We start from the raw sequence: 27,269 nt of genomic DNA, 5'->3' as shown, positions 1-27,269 counted from the left end.
AAAATTAATAAAAATTTTTAGAAGCATTTTTTTATTGCAATTGATTTGTTAAAAAAATTTTTTAAATTAACAGTTGATTAATAATAAAGTTAGCCGACATTTTTAATTTTTTTATTTTGCTTAATTTATTAAGTTATAACTAAAAAATATTTTTAAAAAATTGCACTAATAGTTTTTGAAGATTTTAACAAATGAAAAATTTTTTTTTTCATTTTTTTATAATAATTCTTTGATAAAAAAAATCATATAAATTTTGAGATCTCGGCTAACTTTATTTTCATAACAGCTGACGACTAACTTCCGTATCATTAATTTATTTATTTAAAAAATTTGAAAAATTGACAGGTATCAGCTAACTTCAGTATCATTAATTGTGTGTTAAGTTAAAATGAAAAATTTAAATTGGAATTTTTTTTCAGATAAAAATAGCAAAGAAATGAATTTAGGTATTGAATTTTTGTGGCAGGTGAGACAGAAATTCCAATTAAAGCGGATTAAAAAACCGATTGGTTTTTATCGAGTACTTGGTACTTGTACAAGTGCTAGGTATTACAAATTTATCTTATGGTATCGCAATTTCTGTTTCGCGAATGCGCAGCTTCCGACTGGATCAATGAACACACTGAGAGTTTATCCGCGAATCACTTGGACTGCGGCAGTCCTCGAGGACTGATCAATCCTAATTGTAAATATTTACATCCTCGTGTTAAGGACGGGCGTATCTGTATCGCCTAACGCGGAAGGAACAAACCGCGCCCAATTACAATAATGCGTAATTCATGATTCAAATTTCACAAAATATAACAACTAAGATAATTCATTCGTCCAGGTAAATTAATTCATTAATTTACAATATTTTACATTAATAATTTATGACACTGAAATTACCAGACATCTAAAAGTTCTTAAAATTTTCATAACAAATCAATGATTATAAAAAAATATTTTTAAAAATTCGCACTTAAAATTTTTTTAAATTTCTACAAGTGAAATTATTTTTATTATAATTTCACTTGTTAAAAAAATCTAAATACTGTTAAAAAAATCTAAAAGATTTTTAGATGTTTGTTAAATTCAGTATTACACTGATAGAAGGATTTGTTTATATTCAATAAGCTTTATTAACTGTTAATAAATGATTTTTTAACATGATAGGATTTAATAAGTATTTATTACAAGTTAGTAAATTATTTATTAAATACGATTTATTAAATGTTAATGAATATTTGTTAACAGTTAACAAATATTTATTAACAGTTAATAAATAATTCATTAAGTACAGTTTATTAACTGTTAATAAATATTCATTAATGCTTAATTAATATTTGTTAACTATTAACAAATATTTATTTAAAATAAAAAGCAAAAATAGCAATTTTCTTTTGACACTTTTTAAAACCCTACAGCTGGAATAAATGATAATAATTAAATTCACTAAATAAATTAACGTTTTTAATATTTAAAAATATAAAAAATAATTATGAGCTGTGATAAAATTTGGTATTTTACAATAAACGTTATCATAATGTAATATAATTAATGCAAATAATTTATAAAGATGATTTTTGTTTATAAGCAATCTTTTTATTATATGACATTGAAAACGAAACAAATTCTCTCAACAAAATATTTATTAACTATTAATAAATATTTATTAACTATTAATAAATGTACTTTCTTCCCAAATAAATATTTTTTGAATGTTAAAAAATATTTATTAAAATTTAATAAATTAAATAATTGTCTTCAAATAAATCAAATTATTAATAGTTAATAAATCCTTCTATCAGTGCACAATAATTTATGTTAATTATTTTAATACATAAAAAATGATAAATTTATGTTACAGAAATTCTAATCTAGTCTAAGATGATTCTACTAAATAAGTTGTTGTGTTTGTTGATAATCTATGCAAAATTAGTCTCGATAGATGCTATACCTAATAATCCTAGTAATTACAAAATTGGTGGAGTATTTTCGTTACGTTCTAGCCAATTTCACTTCAATGAAACTATTAAGGTAAATATTTATATTTTTATATTTATATTTATATTTTTAAATAGAAAATTTTTCATTCCAATATTGTTTACTCACAAGTATTTCATTTCATATTTATACATATATATATATATATTAAACGTCGATTTTATATCTTCCAAGTAAATAAAGTAAATAAAAGTCTCATGTTTGTGATTATTGGACGGGACATTCAATTTCCTTTGAAATGACTACCCGCAAATCATATTTACTTATTGATATTTGTGTACTTCTGGAATTAATGAAAAAACACCTACAACTGTTACAGCATTTTTGTTTTTAAATATTTATTTATAGATAGATATTTATTTAGCATTGTACAACAGTAAGAACTGATTTTTACAATTTTTTCAAGACACTTTCTTAAAATTAATTCTGCATCTTAATAAATATTTAAAGCTCTGGTTCTAGCACCACATTTATTTAAACACTTCATTTCATGATATAAATATTTATTTATTTATTTATTAGAAAACAGACGCTAATCGGCTTTATACATCATATGTAAAGAGTAAAAAAAATATAATGTTGAAAAAACAAATAAGGTAAAAGACCCCATTAGTGACAACTTTAACCCCTATTAGTGGCACTTTTTCATTCAATGAAAAAATGTTCTACTTGGAATAAAAATTAAAAATTTTTTTGATCTAAAGGTATTAAAGATTAGGAATAATATATTCATTATTGAAATTAATGATTTCATTAATTAAATAAGTACCAAAATCAAAGAAAGTGTCAGTAATGGGGTCCCCGCTACTAATGGGATATTTTACCCTAGATTAAAGTAAAAAAAAAATAATAATGAGTAAATTACGTGAAATAAATAAACATTAGATCAACAATAGGGAAATAATTTATTTTTGGTATTTGTAAATATTATAAAATAAAAACGAACTCTCTTTGTTTTACTTTAAATAATTCTATAAATTTATTGAAAACAAAAGACAATGATACTGTGTAATAATAATAATGTAATTATAATTACATATTATTGAATACATTAGAAATCTCTTTATACTCTGCTGTCTTATATTAATCACTTTGCTAATCATTGTTTAATTATTTCCTCTATATTATAATTATTATACATTATAAATTAAGTAGATCATTATTTAGAACTTAAAAATCTATTTTAAAAAGGGAAATACCGTTCGATACATCATATTCACTTGACGAGATAGAAGAAATAATGAAAATCTTTTTGTTCGAAATATTTCAATGGAATGTCTATATTCCTTTGACAATATAGATTTTTCTTTAAAAAACATTTTATCTATAAAGAGAAAAAGAAAAATTTTGTCTTTGGTGTATTTATATGATAAAATGAACTTTTTAAATTGAATTTAGTATCATTGAAAAGGTCTGAATTAGTACCTTTTCAATGTTTCATATGCTTTTCAGCAATAGTAAATTTACTATGATAAGTTTTCGAAGTAGTTATAAATAGATTAGAATTTCGCGATAAACAAAATTTGTTTATTTATTTATTTTGTTTCGTACATGTCAATGTGGTTGTGTCAAAAATTAATTTATATAATTAAGAGACTAAGAAAAATTTTGCAACGGGTATATCTTTATCGTAAATTAGGTTTGATATTTTTTCAGCGGAAGTCATTTATGATTTAAATAATTGAGAGAGTAAGGAAAATTTTGTGACGAGCTTATTATTATTTTTGAAGGAACTTTTATAGTTTAATTTGGTATCATCAGAAAGGTCTTGATAAGAATTAGTGCCTTTTGGTTTTATATATTTTTTAGTAGTCAATTTTTTATGTCAAGTTTTTGGAGGAGTTTTTAATATTTTGTTGGTTCTATAAATTTGTTCCGTCGGATTTGTCCATTAAGTTATTTGTAATTTATCCTGTGCCAGCACTGTTATTTTTTTAATTTATTTAATCTATATAATCAAAAGAATAAGTAAAATTTTGTCTCGGGCGTATTTATATGATAAAATGAACTTTTTAAATTAAATTTACTATAATTGGAAAGGTCTAGACTTGAAGTTGTGCCTTTTCAATGTTTCATATGCTTTTCAGCAATAGTTAATTTATTATGATAAGTTTTTGAAGTAGTTATAAATAAATTAGAATTTCGCGATAAACAAAATTTGTTTATTTATTTATTTTGTTTTGTACATGTCAATGTGGTTGTGTCAAAAATTAATTTATATAATTAAAAAACTAAGAAAAATTTTGCAACGGGTATATCTTTATCGTAAATTGGGTTTGATACTTTTTCAGCGATAGTCATTTATGATTTAAATAATTGAGAGAGTAAGGAAAATTTTGTGACGAGCATATTATTATTTTCAAAGGAATTTTTATAGTTTAATTTGGTATCATCAGAAAGGTCTTGATAAGAATTAGTGCCTTTTGGTTTTATATATTTTTTAGTAGTCAATTTTTTATGCCAAGTTTTTGGAGGAGTTTTTAATAGTTTGTTGGTTCTATAAATTTGTTCCGTCAGATTTGTCCATTAAATTATTTGTAATTTATCCTGTGATAGCACTATTATTTTTAAAATTTATTTAAAAAGTACCCAAACTATGTATAGTGTAATAAAAAGACTAGGGCCAAAATTTGTGCCGCAATTTTAAAATAAATTATTCAAATGTTTAATATTACAACGAACATATTGGTCTTATAAAAAGTTTTATCAAACTAAAGTTGTTCAAAATTTAATTTTATAAAAAAAATGTTTCTAATGTTTTTTTTTTTCTAAAAAGAAATATTTTCGCTGTAATTCCAAAATTAATATTCATAATAAAAGGTTCAAATTCTTTTATAATTATCAATCTTATTTTTAAAATTACAGCAAAAATATTGATTTTTTTTTGTAAAATTAAATTTTTTTTCATTTTTTTTGACCCATATTTTAGCCATAATATCAAAAATTTCAACCATTATAAAAAAGTACAATAATTTTTTATTTAAAAAAATTTTATGACAATCCTCAAGAAAGACTATAAGAAATATTTTTTAAAAAAATGAAATTTTTAATAACTTTTGTTTAAAAAGAAATTTTATAGGACTAATATTTTTGTTTTAATATTAAAAAATTTGAATAATCCATTATAAATTGTTATTTTAAATTTACAACAAATAATCTTGGCGCTGTAAATTAAAAAATAAAATTATAAATCCAAATTTTTCTTATTAACAATTCATAAATCTCAGCAGTAATTTATTTTCTATTTTTTTTTATTAAAAAAAAAAAAAAGAAATATTAATAATAATTAACATGTTTTAATTTTCAGAATTTAAATTTTGATCTTCAATACGTTAATCGTGGAGTTGTATTTTACCACACAGTTATGACAATGGATTCAAATCCAATAAGAACAGCTCTGAGTGTTTGTAAAACACTGATATCAGAACGGGTGTACGCAGTAGTTATTTCACACCCGCTTAAGGGTGACCTGTCACCAGCAGCCGTGTCTTATACCGCTGGTTTTTATCACATACCAGTGATAGGAATATCTTCCCGCGAATCAGCATTTTCTGACAAGGTAAAAATAAAAAACCATCAAATAAATAAATAAATAAATAATAAATATAAATATTATTAAAAAAAATAAAAACTAAAAACTAAATAAATAAATCAACATAATTTAAATTAAAGAACATACACGTGTCCTTTTTGAGGACAGTCCCGCCGTACTCCCATCAAGCAGAAGTCTGGGTAGAAATGCTGAAGTACTTCAGCTACACGAAGGTGATATTCATCCACAGCTCGGACACAGACGGACGTGCGTTGCTGGGTCGTTTTCAGACGACGTCGCAGAGCCTGGAGGACGACGTCGAAATCAAAGTACATGTGGGTTGTACAATTCTGCCTCGCACGTGTCTCGCATCACTTCTACAAATGCGAAATAAATCCATCCGTGAAACGTTCCCTTGATACGTGTTATCGTTAGCTCGTGCACGCTTCTGTATAGCGAATTATAAAATTATAAATCCCAGGTACCATACCTCTTCTCCAGTTGCTCGAACTCCATATTTGTACCTCTACTTCTACTTCTACTTGTGTGTCTCTACCTCAAGGTACTTGGTGTCCATCAAAGCATCCAGGATCCGGGCTGAAATTACCACCTGCATATGCAATCAGTCCTTTTTGTTAATCTTTTAATTATTGTGCCCTATACTGTCTTGGTAATCGGAAAAAATAGACCTGGAAAAAATTTTAAAGTTATGAAAAATTCATATTATTTCATTAAGGGAGATAGCCACTGTGAGGATCGAAAAAATAGGTGATTTTCGGGAATTTTTTTGACTGGGATAATAAAGAAATTTGGAGATCGGGTTTTTTTTTTTTTTTTGTTTTATAAAGTATAAATTAAAGATTATTCTCCTAAATTTTTATTAAAAAATATCATGTTGTTATAAAGTTATTAACATTTTTGTGGAACACCAAAAAAATTTCCCCCACCACAGTGTGATCTCTAACTCAAAAACGGATTATCTAAAACAAAAAAAAGAAACAGCGTTGTAATCTCTATGCATGTTTTTGATTTTGAAAATTTGGATTTAAAAAAAAATGGCGACATATTACAAATTTTTTCGTTTTTTTTCTCATTTTTTTGGATTCAAACAGCCCTAAAAAATCTTAAAAATCAAATTTTCAAAATCCCCTACGTGCAACGATAGCTACTGAATAGACGAATACGGAAAAAGTTGCAAATCGCTTCATATTTATGCAAATTACAGTTCCCACCAGTTCAAAAAAAAATAGTTTTGAGAAAAACGCATTTTCGTCGGAGCGCCGCGCGTGCAATGGTCATTTAAGACGCTGTCAAAAAAATGACTATAACTCGAAAAATATTCGGAATTTTCATATAAAACTCTAGATACATATTTTTGAATATATAAACTTTGATTTAATAGAAAAAAAATTTTTTTTTTTTTTTTAATTTCACAGTGGCTATCCCCCTTATAATTTTTTTTTTTTTTTTTTTTTTTATTTGTTTAAAGTCGCATAAACTACTAAGGTCATGAGCGACTACGGTAGGGAGTAAACTTTTGAGATTGGAACTCGTTTTATTTTTTGGGCTGAGCAGAATAATACACTTAAATATTGAAAATATTCATTGGTGTACGCCGGACTCGAACCCGGTCCAATGCTTTGGTAAGCAAGGGCCGGATCCGATAGGGCTACTGCGCGCCTATCCCCCTTATAATTGTAATTTTTATTTTATAATAATTTTAATGAAATAATATGAATTTTTCATAACTTTAAAATTATTTCGGGTCTATTTTTTCCAAGATTCACTGTCTTACTTACTAGTTGCTTGTGTTCCACATTTTATACAAACAAACAATCAGGCATATTCCAGGTCTTTCTGTAGATATTCTTAATTAACCAACCTCTTCATAATATTATTTGACGTGGATACGTAAGTACTGTCTAAAAAATTCACTCATACAAGCCAATGATTCTCAACTTTACGGACATCTGACGTTTTTCGCCTCTTGGAAAGATTATTTTTTATCAAATATTGGAGTTATTTTATTTGCGGTCTAAGCTCTAGACATTTTTTATATGAAACTTAAATTGCAACTGACAATTTTTAAGAATTTTCTCAGGAAATACTGTGAAGAAAATGAAAAAAAAAATTTCAAATTTTTTTTTATATTTTCTTGGGATTAATTTACTTTTTAAAAATTTTTAAATCATCAATTTAAGTCATAAATTTTTTAATTAAGAAGAAATATTAATATCTTATTTAAAAATATCATTCATCACTTGTTTGTTGAAAATCGACAATATTTTATATAAAAATAAAGTTAGCAGATATCTGCCAATTTTTACAATTTTTCTTATTGGAAAATTTCTAAAAAAAATGTTTTTTAAAATTCCACATTTAGAAAATTTAAAAAACAGTCCATGCAATTTTTTATACTATTTTTTTTAGTTCTAATTTATTTATTTATTTGTAAAAAAAATGCCTTTGGCAACAACAAAAATTTTTTACATTTTCATGTGTAGAATGTTTAGTAATATTTATATGCAATAAATAGCATCTGTAAAGAGAAAATAGATTTAAGAAATTTAAGAGATTTAAAAAATTTTTTTTTAAATTTGAAAGGAGAGAAAAACAAAACGAAAAAAAAAAATTTTTTTAGTAACTGATAATTGATAGTTTATTATGACTGATAGTTTATAATCACTATTTGTACACCTGGAATACTTTTATTTTAGAATCACCTTTTTTGCTTCATTTTTTATTTTATTTGCTGGTCCTTCAAAAATGAAAATTAATTAAAAATGAAATTTCAAGTGTAATTTTAAAAATTAGTAGATATCTGCAATTTTCTCCAAAAAGTCTTGTCTGCAATAAAAAAAAATCATAAATTAAAATAATGATTTTTTTATTAATAAAAAAAACATAATTTTTCCAAGAGTTATAAATTTTTTTTATGATATTGAAATTGAGACATTTGATAATTTTTATAATTTTTTTAACACATAAATTATAAAAAAAAATTTTTTTAATAATTTTCCAGATCTAGTTTATTATTAAAAAAAAATTGTCAAGTGTGATAATTTCAGTGTCATATTTCTTCACTCTAAATAAAAGATGTCCTCTAATTTGAGAGTCATTCCAAACCACCTTTTTATAAATAAATATCTCACAAATAATTGTATTTAGTTATAATTCAGTAGACTGTTAGTAATGCATGACGCTGATAAATGATGGGTTGATTTACACACTATCCAGTTTATTTAGTCGTGATTTATTAACGGGTGGCTTTTGTGGAACAGGTGGAGACTGTAATCGAGTTTGAGCCGGGTCTTGAATCCTTCACGTCTCAGCTACGCGGTATCAGAGATGCTCAGGCAAGAGTTTGTCTGATGTACGCAAAGTAAGAATCTTAAATTAATATCTTCAAACCCCGTGAAGATAAAATATTAAAAGCTGTGAATAAATAATAAACCTTTTTAGTACAAGAGATGCAGAAATAATCTTCCGTGACCTTGCTACTATGAACATGACAGGATCAGGGTATGTTTGGATAGTCACTGAGCAAAGCCTTGAAGCCAAAAACGCGCCGGAAGGTCTCATTGGACTGAAGCTTGTGAATGCGTCTGATGAAAAAGCTCACATCACTGACAGTCTGTATGTAAAAGAATAAAAAAATAATTAATTTTACAAAAATCAGCTGACGCTTAAAAATTTTTAGATTTTTTTTTCAACAAATTAATTATTTTTAATAAATTTAATTTATTATTTTTACATGTCAAATTTTTATATTTTTTTTTATTGAAAAAATTATTACAAAAAAATTAAAAGAAAAAATTTTACATGTAGAAGATTTGAAAAATTATACGTGAAATTTTTTAAAAATATTTTTTTACTTATAATTTAATTGTTAGAAAAAAATAAAAAATTTTTGAACGTCGGTTAATTTATAATAATAAAGTTAGCCGACATTTTTAATTTTTTTATTTTGCTTAATTTATTAATTTATAACTAAAAAATTGCACTTATAGTTTTTTAAGTTTTTAACAAATGAAAAAAATTTTTTTTTATTTTTTTGTCATAATTCTTTAATAAAAAAAAATCAGCTAACACTTGAAAATTTTTTAATTTTTTTTTTTGAAAAACAAACTAAGTCTAAAAAATTGCATTTATAATTTTTTAAAACTTCTAAAGATGGAATTTTTTTATGACACTAAAATTAGCGGACAATTTTTTATAATACTAAAGTTAGCCGACGTTTTTAATTTTTTTTAATAATTAAATTAGAATAAAAAAAATATTTTTTAAAAATTGCACAAAGTTTTTTTACAACTGAAATTTTTTTTTTATTTTTTTATAATAATTTTTTCAATAAAAAAAAATTCTAAAAAATTTTAGACGTCAGCTAACTTAATTTTCATAATATTTTTTATTTTTCATTATAAATCCACTATAAAAATAATTTTTTTTTTAAACTGCCCTTGTAATTTTTTTTAGTATTTAAACATAGAATTTTTTTATTAAAATTTTTCTATAATAATTTAGTCTACAAAAATCCAAAAAATTGACAGATGTCTATGAATTTTAGTATCATATTTTTTTAATTCTAATTATTTGTTAAAAAAATTCTAAATTTTATTGTCACTTTTTTTTGTTAAAAAATGATCAAATGTTTCAATAATAAATATTGGTAAAATAAATAAAAAATTAATCGATAGGTATGTTCTGGTGTCAGCGCTCCGAGAAATGAACGAAACAAAAGTAATAACAGAAGCTCCGAAAGACTGCGACAACTCTGGAGCTATTTGGGAAACTGGTAAAGATTTGTTTGGATTTATTCGGAAGCAGGTCTTGGAAAAAGGAGCTACCGGAAGAGTGGCTTTTGATGACAATGGCGACCGGATTTACTCTGAATACAACATCGTTAATATCCAGGAAGAAGGAGTTAGAAATTCTATTGGCCAGTACTACTTTTCGCTTGTAAGTTTTTATTTATTTATTAATTTATTAATTAGTTTTCTTAAAAATCTAAAATAGATCTACAAAAATACCGTAGATTGTTTAGATTGATAATTGATGGATAAATATTTAAAATATTTAAAGAACAATAAAACCTTATCATTAAATAGGATACACGTAAGATGATACTGAGATTAAACGAAACGTCGATATTGTGGCCCGGTCGTCAAACGGTTAAGCCTGAAGGCTTAATGATCCCGACTCATCTCAAAGTGCTGACGATTCCAGAAAAGCCTTTTGTATACGTTCGAGTTATTCAAGAAGAAGAATGCTTACCCGATGAGGTCCCTTGTCCTCATTACGACAACAGTACAGTTAATAGTATGTATTGTTATTTCACAAATTCTTTTTTTTAACTTCCGAGTAAATTTATTTATTTTTTATTTATTTTACTTCTGGTAGACATTCTATAGAGGCGAATGTCACCTGTGCATTAGATCCTAGAAAAATATGATAATATTTAATTGGATATACAGCATTAAATAATGACTTTTGTTAAATTGCACTGTACATTCTTAACTATTGACCTTTTTAGAGATATAAGCTCATCCTGATGTTACAATCATCAAGAGCTTTCATTTGAGTACCCGCATGCATTTTTGATAAATTTTTGATATATAATATATGTAAATATATAAAATATATGAAAAATTGATGTAGGTACTCAAAGGTAAGGTCTTGATGAGTGTAACTCTAGGATGAGCTTATATCTTTAAAAATGTCAATAGTTCACAAGAAACAAGGTATTTTATTAATCATTGGCATTTTTAAAGATATGAGCTCATCCTGATGTAACAATCATCAAGAGCTTTCATTTGAGTACCCACATGCATTTTTTATATATTTTTCATATATAGTATATATATAAATATATAAAATATATGAAAAATTGATGTGGGTACTCAAATGAAAGGTCTCGATGAGTGTAACTCCAAGATGAGCTTATATCGTTAAAAATATAATTAGTAGATGAAATATAACGTCATTACTTCATTAATTACATTTTTTAAGATATAAGCTCTTCTTGATGTTATACTCATCAAGAGTTTTCATTTGAGTACCCACATGCATTTTTCATATATTTTTCATATATACATATATATAATATATACAAATATATAAAATATATGAAAAATTGATGTGGGTACTCAAATGATAGGTCTCGATAAGTGTAATGTCGGGATGGACTTATATCTTTAAAAATGTCAATAGTTCACAAGAAACAAGGTAATTTCTTAATTATTGGCATTTTTAAAGATATAAGCTCATCCTGATGTAACAATCATCAAGAGCTTTCATTTGAGTACCCACATGCATTTTTTATATATTTTTCATATACAATATATATAAATATATAAAATATATGAAAAATTGATGTGGGTACTCAAATGAAAGGTCGCGATGAGTGTAACTCCAAAATGAGCTTATATCGTTAAAAATATAATTAGTAAATAAAATATAACGTCATTACTTCATTAATTACATTTTTTAAGATATAAGCTCATCTCAATGTTATACTCATCAAGAGCTTTCATTTGAGTACCCACATGCATTTTTCATATATTTTTTATATATACATATATATATAATATACAAATATATAAAATATATGAAAAATTGATGTGGGTACTTAAATAAAAGGTCTCGATGAGTGTAACATCGGGATGAGTTTATATCTTTAAAAATGTCAATAGTTCACAAAATACAAGGTCATTTCTTAATTATGTATCTAAAGATAAAGTATTTTTGAATGCAGCCTAAATACTTATCATATAAATTGAATATCTGTGAAAATGATATAAAACCTTGAAAAGGCACAAATTCAAGTCAAGACCTTTGCAATGACACTAAATTTCTGAAACCTTTTAGAATGCATTAATTTAAATTCAAGAAAATAATAAGTAAAATTCTCATTAATTTATTTTTGAAAGTCACAAGAATGTCACAAAAGATATTATAATATGAAAGAAAATTGAAACTTACATAGAGCGGAAGAGAGGAGCTTTCATATCCGTCGAAACTTATTTACTAAATGCAATTTATTTTCTATTTTAGAAACTACTCTTTACTGTTGCAAAGGGTACTGCATAGAGTTGCTAAAAGCTTTGGCGAAAGCTATTAACTTTACTTATGACCTGGCTTTGTCTCCCGACGGACAATTCGGTCACTATGTAATAAATGACCTCAGTGGTGAGTAAGACTTTCATTTAATTTAATATACCTAAATAAATAATCCTCTTACTCTTACTGTTACTATTACTATTACAATTGACGACTTAAAATTTACTTTATTCTTTGATCGCAGTTGGGAATAAAAAAGTATGGACTGGTTTAATCGGAGAGCTCGTTTACGAGCGAGCTGATATGATAGTAGCGCCGCTGACAATAAATCCAGAGCGCGCAGAGTTCATCGAGTTTAGTAAGCCGTTCAAATACCAGGGGATTACTATCCTGGAAAAAAAAGTAAATAGTTTTAGAGAATAATGAACAGAAGTAGAATTAATTTTCTGAATAAAAATATTTTTGGATTGCAGCCGTCGCGATCATCAACACTGGTGTCTTTCCTTCAACCTTTCAGCAACACCCTTTGGATCCTGGTAATGGTATCGGTGCACGTCGTAGCGCTTGCCCTGTACCTCCTCGACCGGTTTTCACCCTTCGGGAGGTTCAAGCTAGCTAACGCTGACGGCACCGAAGAGGACGCGTTGAACCTCTCCAGCGCCGTGTGGTTCGCCTGGGGTGTGCTGCTGAATAGCGGGATTGGCGAAGGCACTCCGAGAAGTTTTTCCGCCCGCGTACTTGGTATGGTATGGGCTGGATTCGCGATGATCATAGTGGCTTCTTACACTGCCAACTTGGCGGCTTTCCTTGTGCTGGAACGTCCCAAGACTAAACTTACTGGTATCAATGATGCAAGAGTAAGTTTTTTTATTTAAATTGTCTTTAAGGGATCATTCTGGTTCCGGGACTCCAAAAAAAGAAAATTTTTATTATTTTTTTACACAGTGACTGCCGTGACTTGTGAAATATAAATAACTAAAATTTTGCTTTATTAAATAATAACTTTTGTTAAATTGTACTGTACTTTCTTAAATATTGACGTTTTTAAAGATATAAGGTCATTCCGATGTTACACTCATCAAGAGCTTTCATTTGAGTACCCATATGCATTTTTGATATATTTTTCATATATACATATATATAATATATACAAATATATAAAATATATGAAAAATTGATGTGGGTACTCAAATGAAAGGTCTCGATGAGTGTAATGTCGGGGTGAGTTTATATCTTTAAAAATATCATTAGATGACAAGATGCAATGTCATTTCTTAATTATTGACATTTTTTAAGATATAAGCTCATTCCGATGTTACACTCATCAAGAGCTTTCATTTGAGTACCCACATGCATTTTTGATATATTTTTCATATATACATATATATAATATACATAAATATATAAAAAATTGATGTGGGTACTCAAATGAAAGGTCTCGATGAGTGTAATGTCGGGGTGAGTTTATATCTTTAAAAATATCATTAGATGACAAGATGCAATGTCATTTCTTAATTATTGACATTTTTTAAGATATAAGCTCATTCCGATGTTACACTCATCAAGAGCTTTCGTTTGAGTACCCATATGCATTTTTGATACATTTTTCATATATACATATATATAATATATATAAATATATCAAATATATGAAAAATTGATGTGGGTACTCAAATAAAAGGTCTCGATCAGTGTAACGTCGGGGTGAGCTTATATTTTTAAAAATGTCAATAGTTCACAAGATACAAGATCATTGCTTTATTATTCACATTTTTTAAGATATAAGCTCATCCTGACGTTACACTCATCAAGAGCTTTCATTTGAGTACCCACATGCATTTTTGACATATTTTTCATATATACATATATATAATATATATAAATATATAAAATATATGAAAATTGATGTGGGTACTCAAATGAAAGGTCTCGATGAGTGTAACATCGGGATGAGCTTATATCTTTAAAAATGTCAATATTTCACAAGATACAAGGTAATTTCTTAAGTTACAAACCAGAATGATTCTTCAAGAATCTAAAATTTTCAAAATTAATATTTTTTATTTTAATTTTTAGTTGAGAAATACCATGGAGAATTTAACTTGTGCGACGGTAAAAGGCTCAGCAGTAGACATGTATTTCAGGCGACAAGTAGAGCTGTCAAACATGTACCGAACAATGGAAGCTAATAACTACGATACCGTCGAAGATGCTATTCATGACGTTAAAATAGGCAAACTGATGGCTTTCATCTGGGATAGTTCACGATTAGAATTCGAAGCTGCCAAAGACTGCGAATTGGTAACAGCTGGCGAATTATTCGGGCGATCTGGTTACGGAGTTGGTCTCCAGAAAGGATCACCCTGGACCGATGCTGTTACGTTGGCGATTTTAGACTTTCATGAGGGTAAATTATTCCATAAATTTTTTATTTTAAATTCAAAACAAAGTATCAATATTCATTTTTATAAACTTAAAATTTAAATTTAAATTTAAATACAGCTGGGTTCATGGAGACGCTGGATAAAGAGTGGATTTTGCAAGGCAGTGTCCAGCAGTGCGAGATAAACGACAACACTCCAAACACTTTGGGCTTGAAGAATATGGCCGGGGTGTTTATTTTAGTGGCGATAGGAATCGTCGGAGGCGTCGGGCTGATTATCATCGAAGTGGCTTACAAGAAGCATCAGAATAAAAAGCAGAAGAGGCTGGATGTCGCGAGACACATGGCTGAAAAGTGGAGACGCAATGTAGAAAAAAGGAAAATTCTCAGGGCTCAAATGATGGGACCCTCGACGTCTCAGCAGAGACCTAGCTTACACGAACCCGGGACATCGTCTGTAAGCTTAGCTGTGGACAACGCGGTCGCCAGCACCAGCTTTATTGAGAGAACCAGCCCTCGTAGTCCTGGAAGAGCTTGGCCAGGTGACAGAGACTTCCGAACGCGGGACAGAACTCGCACTGAAGATATTAGACTGTCCCCTATCACGTATCCTGTTGATATTTCTCATCTTGTTGTTTGAATATTATCGATTGATATTTTTATTCATATATTATAAATTATATATGGTGACCGTCGTTTATTTCTCATACAATAATTACCTACGACAAAATTTCTCATCAATATTTTTAAATATATTTTTTCATACCAAAACTTGTCATTGCTCATAATTTAGATTATTAATTATATTATTTAGTTTATATTACTTCATATTAAAATTTTTATTGTTTTGAATATTTATAGTAAAAAATGTGTCATATTAAGAGAATAAGCAAAATTTTGTGGCTAGTATATTTATATGATAAAATGGGATTTTATGGTTAAATTTGGTATCGTTGGAAAAGTCTTGACCTGGAATTGTGCCTTTTCAAGGTTTTATATCATTCTCACCAATAGTCGATTTATTATAAGTATTTAGGCTGCATTCGAAAATTATCTCTAGATACATAATTAAGAAATTACCTTGTGTCTTGTGAACTATTGATATTTTTAAAGATATAAGCTCATCTTGGAGTTACACTCATAGAGACCTTTCATTTGAGTACCCACATCAATTTTTCATATATTTATATATATTATATATATGTATATATGAAAAATATATCAAAAATGCATGTGGGTACTCAAATGAAAGCTCTTGATGAGTGTAACATTAGGATGAGCTTATATCTTAAAAAATCTAAATAATAAAGCAATGACGTTGTATTTTGTCCACTGATGATATTTTTAACGATATAAGCTCATCCTAGGGTTACACTCATCGAGACGTTCCATTTGAGTACCCACATCAATTTTTTATATATTTATATATATATTACATATATGTATATATGAAAAATATATAAAAAATGCATGTGGGTACTCAAATGAAAGCTTTTGACGAGTGTAACATCGGGATGAGCTTATGTTTTTAAAAATGTCAATAATTAAGAAATAACATTGCTATCTTGTCAACTATTGACATTTTTAACAATATAAGCTCATCCTAGAGTTACACTCATCGAGACCTTTCATTTGAGTACCCACATCAATTTTTCATATATTTATATATATATTACATATATGTATATATGAAAAATATATAAAAAATGCATGTGGGTACTCAAATGAAAGCTTTTGACGAGTGTAACATCGGGATGAGCTTATATTTTTAAAAATGTTAATAATTAAGAAATAACATTGCTATCTTGTCAACTATTGACATTTTTAACGATATAAGCTCATCCTAGAGTTACACTCATCGAGACCTTTCATTTGAGTACCCACATCAATTTTTCATATATTTATATATATTACATATATGTATATATGAAAAATATATCAGAAATGCATGTCGGTATTTAAATGAAAGCTTTTGACGAGTGTAACATCGGGATGAGCTTATATTTTTAAAAATGTCAATAATTAAGAAATAACATTGCTATCTTGTCAACTATTGACATTTTTAAAGATATAAGCTCATCTCGATGTTACACTCATCGAGACCTCTCATTTGAGTACTCACATCAATTTTTCATATGTTTACTTATATTATATATATGTATATATGAAAAATATATCAAAAATGCATGTGGGTACTCAAATGAAAGCTCTTGATGAGTGTAACAACGGGATGAGCTTATATCTTAAGAAATGTGAATAATAAAACAATGACGTTGTATTTTGTCCACTGATATTTTTAACGATATAAGCTCATCCTGGAGTTACACTCATCAAGATCTTTCATTTGAATACCCACATCAATTTTTCATATATTTTATATATTTATATATATTACATAAATGTATATACGAAAAATATGTGAAAAATGCATGTGGGTACTCAAATAAAAGCTCTTGATGAATGTAACATCAGGATGAGCTTATATCTTTAAAAATATCAATATTTAAGAAAATACAGTGCATTTTAACGAAAATCATTATTTTTCTAAACCAAACTTCTTTTTATTTATAGTTCACAAGTCACGGAAGTCACATAGTGACTGCAAGGTTGCTAGTGATATAATTAAATTTGTAGTTGATATTAAAGAAGTATTTATTTACTTTAAATAAAAGGGCGTAACATAACACACAAAAACCAATCGATGGTCTAATTAGCAATTTGTCTAACTTCTTATTTTTCAGAGGATGATTTTTTAACATTTTGATGTAGCTATAATCGAATTATAAATTATTTGAATGATTCAATCCTAAATATTATATCTCTATTATATAATAATGATATTAAATGGTTTTTTTAAGTGATAATAAATTTTGAACTAATTGTCTTTTTCGTGCAAATAGAAGATCCTCTAAAATGAAGTTAGACAATTTGCTAATTAGAACGTCGCAATGATAACAGGGCCTAACATGATGCCTATCCGAAAATTAATCCCGGATCATTAGTCTTAAATGATGATTTATTTTCGTCAGATTAATTTATGTTGCCATAAATTTTGCTTAGAGAAATTTTGACGTAGGTAATTTTCGCGGACTAATATAGGCGGGAAACCATTAAATATATATATATATATATATATATATATATATATATATATATATATGCTCTACATATATATATATATATACATATATATATATACATACATATATATATATACATATATATATATATATATATATATATATATATATATATATATATATATATATATATAGAATTCATATATATATATATATATAAATACATATATATATATATATATATATATATATATATATATATATATATATATATATATATTTAAATTACCTAAGTGTTCAAGTGATATATTAAGTAATAATTTAACATACAGTGCTTTCAAAACATGTTATATTAAAACCACGTTGTTGTCAATTTTTGTTACGTAAATGTCAGATAAAAATATTCTTGAACAGATGAATTATATAATATATTTAATATTTAATAAATAAATAAATGAAGAATTTTAATTAAAAGGTACATTGTAATTAGATAAGAGAATGAGTGATATAAATAAATTATAATGGTTACGATGTAAGCTTATTTTTATTCAGAGTGGCCATTGATTAATTAAATTATTTTGTTAGCTCCTTATTTTTTTTTTGTTGTAATTTTATTTATTTTTAAATTAATTGTGTTTATTATATCATCTGTAATAAAAAATTTAAGATAAGATGTAAACAGCTCAATTTATTTGAAAAGTATAGAATTGCAATAAATACAAAATGTATATATTTTCAAAAAATTGTAAATATTAGTTATTAAAAAAAAAAAAAATTTGAGAGTTAAATTAAAAAATCTATTAAAATAAATTACTGGAGGTTTATTTTTTAATTTCATAAAAAATTTTACAGGAAATATTATTGGGTATAATTATAAACACTATAAAAATTTGCGGAAAAATGATTTAATTTCAAAATTTTACATCTTAGAAATTTTAAATACCTATTAAAATTATTGAAATTATATTCAATATAAAAACAAATTTTTATAAAAAAGAATTTTAATTTTAAACATCACTAAAAAAAATCCTTGAAACTCTTTAATATTTCCATATTTATCGTTTACATAAAACTTCCCAATAATCCCTTCTAATCCCCGTTAACGGCCACCCTGTTGTGGACAATTAACAACTGTTATTATTATTTAAACTCATCAGTATTTTATATTCAAATTATTACAATTCATGATCGTAGATAATTACTTGTAGTAATTAATTATTATTACGAATTATTTCATAATATAATTCATTATTCAATTTTTATTATAATAATTATAATTTATACTTATTCCTCTAAGAAGAAATATTGCCCTGCTCTTTTCTGTTCAACGTCCTGAAAAAAAAAAAAAAAAAAAAAATTAATTAAAAAATTTTTTAAAAATATTTAATAAAATCTATAATAAGAAATTTTTAATAAAATCTTTAATAAAAAATTTTTAATAAAATTAAAAAAAAAATATTCAATAAAATTTTTTAATAAAGTCTTATATAAAAATATTCAATAAAATTTTTAATAAAGTCTTGTATAAAAATATTTGGTAATTATTTACAAGTGAGGTCCATCTTATTTTTGATCATATCTAGGTGAAAAATTAACATTTGTTAATTGTTTTTTTATTCTGCTTGTTTTTACGGTGCATTTATGATAAAAAATATCGTGAACGAAAAAAATAAAAATTTCGATAGTTTTTTTACCTTGAAAAGTTGGAAAAAATTTTGGCTCTCATGTTTTTGGATAAAATTTCTATTTTATCTTTTTTTGATGTTTTTGATATATTTTTTTTTGAAAAGTACATGAAAAAACGAACAATTAAAAAAAAAAAAGTTGAATATTACAATTATCAAAAAAATTTATAAATTTTTTTGAAAATTTGTAAAAATTGTGATAATCAACTTTTTTTTTTAAATGTTCATTTTTTTATGTATTTTTCAAAAAAAAAATATATCAATAAAATCAAATAATAATTTCGTTCAAAAACATGAAAATAAAAATGGTGGACCCCACACGGAAATAACAAGATAACACTGGATATCATCCCAGATTATTCTGAGTGAAAAAAATTTCAGATAGTAGCTAGATAATCCAGATTACAATGAGTATAATCCAGATATCACGAGGTATAATCTGGAATTTTTCTAACAGTAGTTAGATAGTAATCTGAAATTTTTTTTCACCACAGATATCACTGAGTATAATCTGGGATGATATTAAATGTCATCTTGTTCTTTTCGTGTACTTGTAAATATTTACCAAATGTTTAATAAAATTTTTAATAAAAAATTTAATACAATTATTAATAAAAAATTTAGGAGAATTCTTAATAAAATTTTTAATATAAAATTTAATTAAATTTTCAATAAAAAATTTAGGAAAATTCTTAATAAAAAATTTAATACAACGTTCAATAAAATTCCTAATTAAAAATTTAATAAAATTTTTAATAAAAAATTTGATAAAATTTTTACTAAAAAAAATGGAATAAAATTGTTAATAAAAAATTTAATACAATTCTTAATAAAAAATTTAATACAATTCTTACTAAAAAGTTTAATAAAATTTTTACTAAAAAATTAATAAAATTTCTAATAAAAAATTCAATAAAATTTCTAATAAAAAATTCAATAAAATTTCTAATAAAAAATTCAATAAAATTTCTAATAAAAATATCGCGTGACTAAAGCAAAAAGGGCGCATAATTTTTTTTTTTATCACCAATCGACTAGTTGACATATTCTTCGTCGAAAAATCAAGCATTGATTTTCTAAAGCTTAAAGGGCGTATGTCTCTAATTATGCGCCCTTTTAGCTTTAGGAATTTGAAAATTTTATGACTTAAAGCTAAAAGGGCTTATAAAATTTTTTTTCTAAATAATTCATTAAAATGCGTATTTTAACTCAACATACATTCTTTTAAAATTACAATTAAAAATATTTTTAAAAAATTGCAAAATATGCGTGATTGTATTAATTTATTTTTAATTTGAAAATTATTTAAATCCCATTAGTTTTCGATTAATTTAACTATCCATTGCTTGTATAAAAATAGTTAAAAATTATTATTTTTTCAATATTGTTTAAGTACTTAAAAACAGCCGATCCCCTCTTTTTCTCGCGTCGCACTCACTGCAAGAAATGGTACTATCCTCGGTGCATTCATGATTATAAAGCTATTGAAATTTTATGTTTTTCTTTTAAACAAATGAAAATTTTGAAAAAAACACCCTGCTATACGAAATAGATAATTAAAAAATCTATTACGTAGCAGAGCGTTTTTTTCAAAATTCTTCTTTGTCTAGAAGAGAAATATAAAGCTGCAATCGTACGCGAAAAGAACAAGATGACACTGGATATCATCCCGGATTATACTGAGTAAAAAAAAAATTTCAGATAGTAGTTAGTATAATCCAGATTACAATGAGTATAATCCAGATATCACGCAGTATAATCTGGATTTTTCTAGCTACTATCTGAAATTTTTTTTCACCACAGATAATACTGAGTATAATCTAGGATGATACCCAGTGTCATCTTATTCTTTCCGTGTAGGGACCGGCTGTTAAGAAATTTTTTTTTTATTCATAAAACTTTTTTATTTTATGTCTTGTGAAGCTATTTATCAAAATTTTTTATAAAAACTTAAATTTTTTTGTGCCCTTTTAGCTTTAGGCACTACTTTTCTAAAAGCTAAAAGGGCGCATGTCTTGAGTTACGCCCTTTTAGCTTTAGTAGACTCGAATTTTTTTTTTACAGATCTTTGTGTTTCGAGTGATTTTAAGAAGAATGACAAAAAACAATTTTTTTATGCGTCCTTTTAGCATGGATCCCTACTAACCTGTAGCTATGCGCCCTTTTTGCATTAGTCACGCGATATATTAATAAAATTTTTAATAAAAAATTTTATTAACAAAATAAATTTTTTTTAACTACTCACTTTCACAGATTGATTCTTATTGATCCTCGGCCTGAAATTATTAGGATCCCTCCTGAAAGTAATCCCCAGCAACTCCAGGAACTTATTCATCCCATTGAGCAGCGACTGCGGGCAGTGAGCAGTAGTATTCATCGAAGGCACCCCCGAAAAGACAATAACCCTATCGGCCAAATAAGTCGCCATAATGAAATCGTGCTCTACCACAAACCCAGTTTTCTTGGAATGTAAAATAAACCGCTTGATAACCTTAGCGGCAACCAAACGTTGTTCCGAATCCAAGTAAGCAGAGGGTTCATCAATCAAGTAGACATCAGCCGGTTTACCCAAGCAAAGTGCCAGAGCGACCCGCTGCAATTCTCCACCGGACAAATTTTGGACCTCTTGGTCCATGACATCATCAATTTTAAGCGGCTTCATCACATCAGTGATAAACTGCGGGTGAATATACGCATCCCGAATCTTTTCGTGCAGCAGCTGTCTAACAATTCCTTGAGACTTGGGACTTATTTTCTGGGGCTTGTAGCTGATATGTAGTATGGGAATATTACCAGAGCCATTATCAGGTGGCAGATTGCCAGCTAACATTCTTATGAATGTCGTTTTTCCGGTGCCATTTTCTCCAAGGAGGACTAAAATTTCCGAGTCAGTAAACTGACCTTTCTCAACGTGCAATTCAAAAGACCCCATAGTTTTTTTCATCGCTGGGTACTCGTAATGATTCATCCGTTTTATTTCTTCCTCATTTGCGCTCTCAGCGACTTTAAAAACAAGCGACTCTTCACGGAACCGCAAATTTTCCGTAGGTACAAAGCCATCAAGGAAAATATTGATGCCTTCTCTAACACTGAAGGGCATAGTGACGACCCCATAAGCTCCTGGGACTCCATAGAGGCAACAAATGAAATCAGAAAGATAATCCAGCACGGACAAGTCATGTTCTACTACAATAATAAATTTATCTGGACTGATAAGCGACCTGATGGTCACAGCAGCGTTGAGACGTTGCTTAACATCAAGATAAGACGACGGCTCGTCGAACATAAATATATCGCCGTTCTGTATGCAGACCATTGCGCAAGCGAACCTCTGAAGCTCTCCTCCGGACAGAGCCTCGATACCCCGGTCGCGAATGTGTAACAAGTCTAACATCTCGCAGATCTCTTCTTGCTTGCCACACTCGTCCTTTTTGTCCAGCAGATGCTGGACTGTTCCTTTTACTGCTTTGGGAATCTGGTCGACGTACTGGGGCTTTATTAAAGCCTTCAGGTCGTCTTCGAGGATCTTCGTGAAGTAATTCTGAAGCTCGCTGCCCCGAAAGTAACTCAGGATCTCCGACCAGTCTGGTGGGTCGGTGAATCGTCCTAAATTCGGCTTCTGTTTGCCGGCTAGGATTTTTAACGCCGTGGATTTTCCTATTCCGTTCGTGCCGACTAGGCCGAGAACTTCGCCGGGGCGAGGGATGGGGAGTCTGTGCAACTTGAAGGAATTTTTGGAGTATCTGTGCGTTGTTTCTTTCTCTAGGTTGCTTGGTAGGTTGATGATGGATATTGCTTCAAATGGGCATTTCTGGAATTATTATGATTATGATTAATGATTATTTATACTTAAATTAGCTTAGATTTTTTAGTTTTTTTTTTTTAACAATTGGATAGCAAGTAAAAAGATACTTTTGAAAACTTAATGGATAATTTTTTTAAGAAAAATTAGCAACCTTGCAGTTTCTAATGTGACTTGTGAACTATAGAATTTTGGTTTAAAAATAACTTTCGGTAAATTGCACAGTATTTTATTAAATATGAATGTTTTTAAAGACATAAGCTGATCTCGATGTTAGACTCACCAAGAACTTTCATTTGAGTACCTACATGAATTTTTTATATATTTTTCATACATACATATATATAATATATATAAATATATAAAAAATTGATGTGGGTACTCAAATGAGAGGTTTCGATAAGTATAACATCGGGATGAGCTTATATCTTTAAAAAAGTCAATAATTAAAAAATTAGATTGTATTTTGTCAACTTATGATATTTTTAAAGATATAAGGTCATCTTAATGTTACACTCATCAAGAGCTTTCATTTGAGTACCTACATGAATTTTTTATATATTTTTCATATATACATATATACAATATATATAAATATATGAAAAATTGATGTGGGTACGCAAATGAAAGGTCTCGATGAGTGTAACATCATTATGAGCTTATATCTTCAAAAATATCATGAGTTGATAAAATATAATATAACTTCTTAATTATTGACATTTTTAAAGATATAAGCTCATTTGGATGTTACACTTATCGAGAGCTTTCATTTGAGTACCCACATGTATTTTTGATATATTTTTCATGTATACATATATATAATATATATATATAAATGTAAAATATATGAAAAATTGATGTGGGTACTCAAATGAAAGGTCTCGATGAGCGTAACATCGGTATGAGCTTATATCTTTAAAAATGTCATTAGTTGAAAAAGTAGCAATGTCATTTCTTAATTATTGACATTTTTAAAAATATAAGCTCTTCCCGATGTTACACTCATCAAGAGCTTTCATTTGAGTACCTACATGAATTTTTTATATATTTTTCATATATACATATATACAATATATATAAATATATGAAAAATTGATGTGGGTACTCACATGAAAGGTCTCGATGAGTGTAACATCATTATGAGCTTAAATCTTCAAAAATATCATAAGTTGATAAAATATAATATAACTTCTTAATTATTGAAATTTTTAAAGATATAAGCTCATTTGGATGTTACACTTATCGAGAGCTTTCATTTGAGTACCCACATGTATTTTTGATATATTTTTCATGTATACATATATATAATATATATATATAAATATATATATATAATATATATATATAAATGTAAAATATATGAAAAATTGATGTGGGTACTCAAATGAAAGGTCTCGATGAGTGTAACATCGGTATGAGCTTATATCTTTAAAAATGTCATTAGTTGAAAATGTAGCAATGCCATTTCTTAATTATTGACATTTTTAAAAATATAAGCTCTTCCCGATGTTACACTCATCAAGAGCTTTCATTTGAGTACTTGCATGCATTTTTTATATATTTTTCATATATACATATATATAATATATATAAATATATGAAAAATTGATGTGGGTACTCAAATGAAAGGTCTCGATGAGTGTAACATCGGGATGAGCTTATATCTTTAAAAATTTCAATAGTTCACAAGATACTAAATCATTTTTAATTATGTTTCTAGAAATAGAGCATTTTCGATTGCAGCTTAATTACTTATAATAATAAATTGACTGTCGGTAAGAATCATATGAAACCTTGGAAAGACATAAATTCAAGTCAAGATCTTTACAATTACACTAAATTTCACTAAAAAAAAAACGATTTTATCATATGACTATTCTGAAGACAAAATTTTTCTAATTTTCTCAATAATATAGATAATTGTAAAAATTTTTAAGGGATCAGCTAAATTAATTTTTATTGATTGTTATTATTACTATTGCAGGAGATTAATAAATTAAAAAAAAAAATATTATTTTTGTACCTTAACGCAAATACCGCATCCGATACAGAGCTCTTCAGAAATTGATGCAATTTTGGTGTTTGGAGTAACTTCTATGCAAAGCTTACCCATACGCACTACTGGACAAGATTTTTTGCACTCTTGTCTGCATCGTTTTGGTTTACATTTGTCGGAATTGACGATTGCAATTCTTGTCAATTTATCCGTCTCCTCCATCGACTTTTTCGGAGGCATGGTGAGTTATTTTGTCCTGAAAAAAAATTCATTAATAAAAAATTTTTGATATTAAAAAAAAATTTTTTTGATACTTGAAAAAAAATTTTTTTTTTTAATTTTTTTATGGTAAAAAAATATAAAATATTTAAATAAATTAATATTTAATTTTTCAATTTTCAGCAAGTATTAATTGTAGGTTAAAAATTGTAGCAGATGGTTAGCTTAACCTAAATTATAAAGTTTTAGTGATCTATAAAACATACTAACGTCAGAATTTGCAAGTAAATTTATATTTATATGATAAGATTATTTTTATTGTAATTATTATTTGTAAATTAATTATTTACCTGCACTTTGGGTTTATAAAAACGTGGACAAACTGTCAGGGATGTGTGGGACTGGTTGTGGAACTCGCACAGATCAGTACCAACACACTGAAAACTCACCTTTTTTTTTCTTTTATATGTTCTACGGATTTTGCGTGCGTGAGTACTATTTTTTTTTATATTACCATTAGATGATAAGACAGGTTTATATAATAATAAAAATAATAATAATAATAAAAATGATAACAATAACAATAATGAAATTTTCTGAAAATTCTTCATAATTATTGTTAAAAATTTGAATTCAATATTTTTTTTAAAACTTAATTAAAAAATCGTGAAATTATAATAATAATAATAACAATAATGAAATTTTCTAAAAATTCTTTATAATTATTGTTAAAAGTTTGAGTCAAAAATTTTTTTTAAAACAATTAAAAAATTTTTAAATTATAATAATAATAATAACAATAAAAAAAAAATAATAATGAAATTTTCTGAAAATTCTTCATAATTATTGTTAAAAATTTGAGTTCAAAACTTTTTTTTAAAACAATAAAAAAATTGCGAAATTATAATAATAATAATAACAATAAAAAATAATAATAATAGTAATAATATTAATTAAATTTTCTGAAAATTCTTCACAATTATTGTTAAAATATTGAGTTCAAAATTTATTTTTAAACTTCATTAAAAAATTATGAAATAATAATAATAATAATAATAATAATAATAATAATAATAATAATAATAATAATAATAATAATAATAATAATAATAATAATAATAATAATAATAATAATAATAACAATAAAAAAAAAATAATAATAATAGTAATAATAATAATGAAATTTTCTTAAAGTTCTTCATAATTATTGTTAAAAATTTGAGTTCAAAATTTTTTTTTAAACAATTAAAAAATTGTGAAATTATAATAATAATAACAACAAAAAAAAAATAATAATAATAGTTAAATTTTCTAAAAATTTTTCATAATTATTGTTAAAAATTTGAGTTCAAAATTTCTTTTAAAACTTAAGTAAAAAATCGCGAAATTATAATAATAACAAAAAAAATAATAATAATAATAATAATGATGTTTTTTGAAAATTCTTAATAATTATTATTAAAAATGTAAATTCAAAATTTTTTTTAAAACTTGTTTAAAAAATTGTGAAATTATGAAAATATTAAT

The 27,269-nt window shown here is 26.3% G+C and overlaps 2 protein-coding genes across 3 annotated transcripts; one reads left to right on the top strand and one right to left on the bottom strand.

The window, feature by feature from the left end:
- The first annotated feature begins 632 nt into the window (after positions 1-632).
- LOC123271206 (glutamate [NMDA] receptor subunit 1) lies at positions 633-15,765 on the top strand. 2 transcript variants are annotated; one of them, XM_044737456.1, is made up of 13 exons: positions 633-829; positions 1,850-2,019; positions 5,294-5,545; positions 5,659-5,847; positions 8,800-8,900; positions 8,981-9,154; positions 10,216-10,477; positions 10,627-10,837; positions 12,572-12,706; positions 12,822-12,979; positions 13,051-13,434; positions 14,654-14,984; positions 15,080-15,765. In XM_044737456.1, the coding sequence occupies exons 2-13, from the start codon at positions 1,870-1,872 to the stop codon at positions 15,598-15,600; spliced, it is 2,868 nt and encodes a 955-aa protein (XP_044593391.1). In that variant the 5' UTR covers positions 633-829; positions 1,850-1,869; the 3' UTR covers positions 15,601-15,765. The 2 variants fall into 2 exon arrangements, with proteins under 2 accessions (XP_044593391.1, XP_044593390.1); XM_044737455.1 differs by having other exon boundaries at positions 5,659-5,853.
- A 3,534-nt stretch (positions 15,766-19,299) lies between these two features.
- LOC123271446 (protein Pixie) lies at positions 19,300-26,211 on the bottom strand. Its single transcript, XM_044737773.1, has 4 exons — positions 26,093-26,211; positions 25,551-25,779; positions 21,971-23,536; positions 19,300-19,372 (listed from the first exon to the last, which is right to left on the bottom strand). Exons 2-4 carry the CDS (start codon positions 25,761-25,763, stop codon positions 19,325-19,327), a joined length of 1,827 nt encoding a protein of 608 aa, XP_044593708.1. The 5' UTR covers positions 25,764-25,779; positions 26,093-26,211; the 3' UTR covers positions 19,300-19,324.
- Positions 26,212-27,269: the final 1,058 nt, after the last annotated feature.

The sequence above is a fragment of the Cotesia glomerata genome, linkage group LG9 (genome assembly GCF_020080835.1).
Source record: "Cotesia glomerata isolate CgM1 linkage group LG9, MPM_Cglom_v2.3, whole genome shotgun sequence".
Classification (NCBI taxonomy): domain Eukaryota; kingdom Metazoa; phylum Arthropoda; class Insecta; order Hymenoptera; family Braconidae; genus Cotesia; species Cotesia glomerata.
Note: the sequence above shows the minus strand (reverse complement) of the source record. Positions and strands in the feature narration are given on the sequence as shown.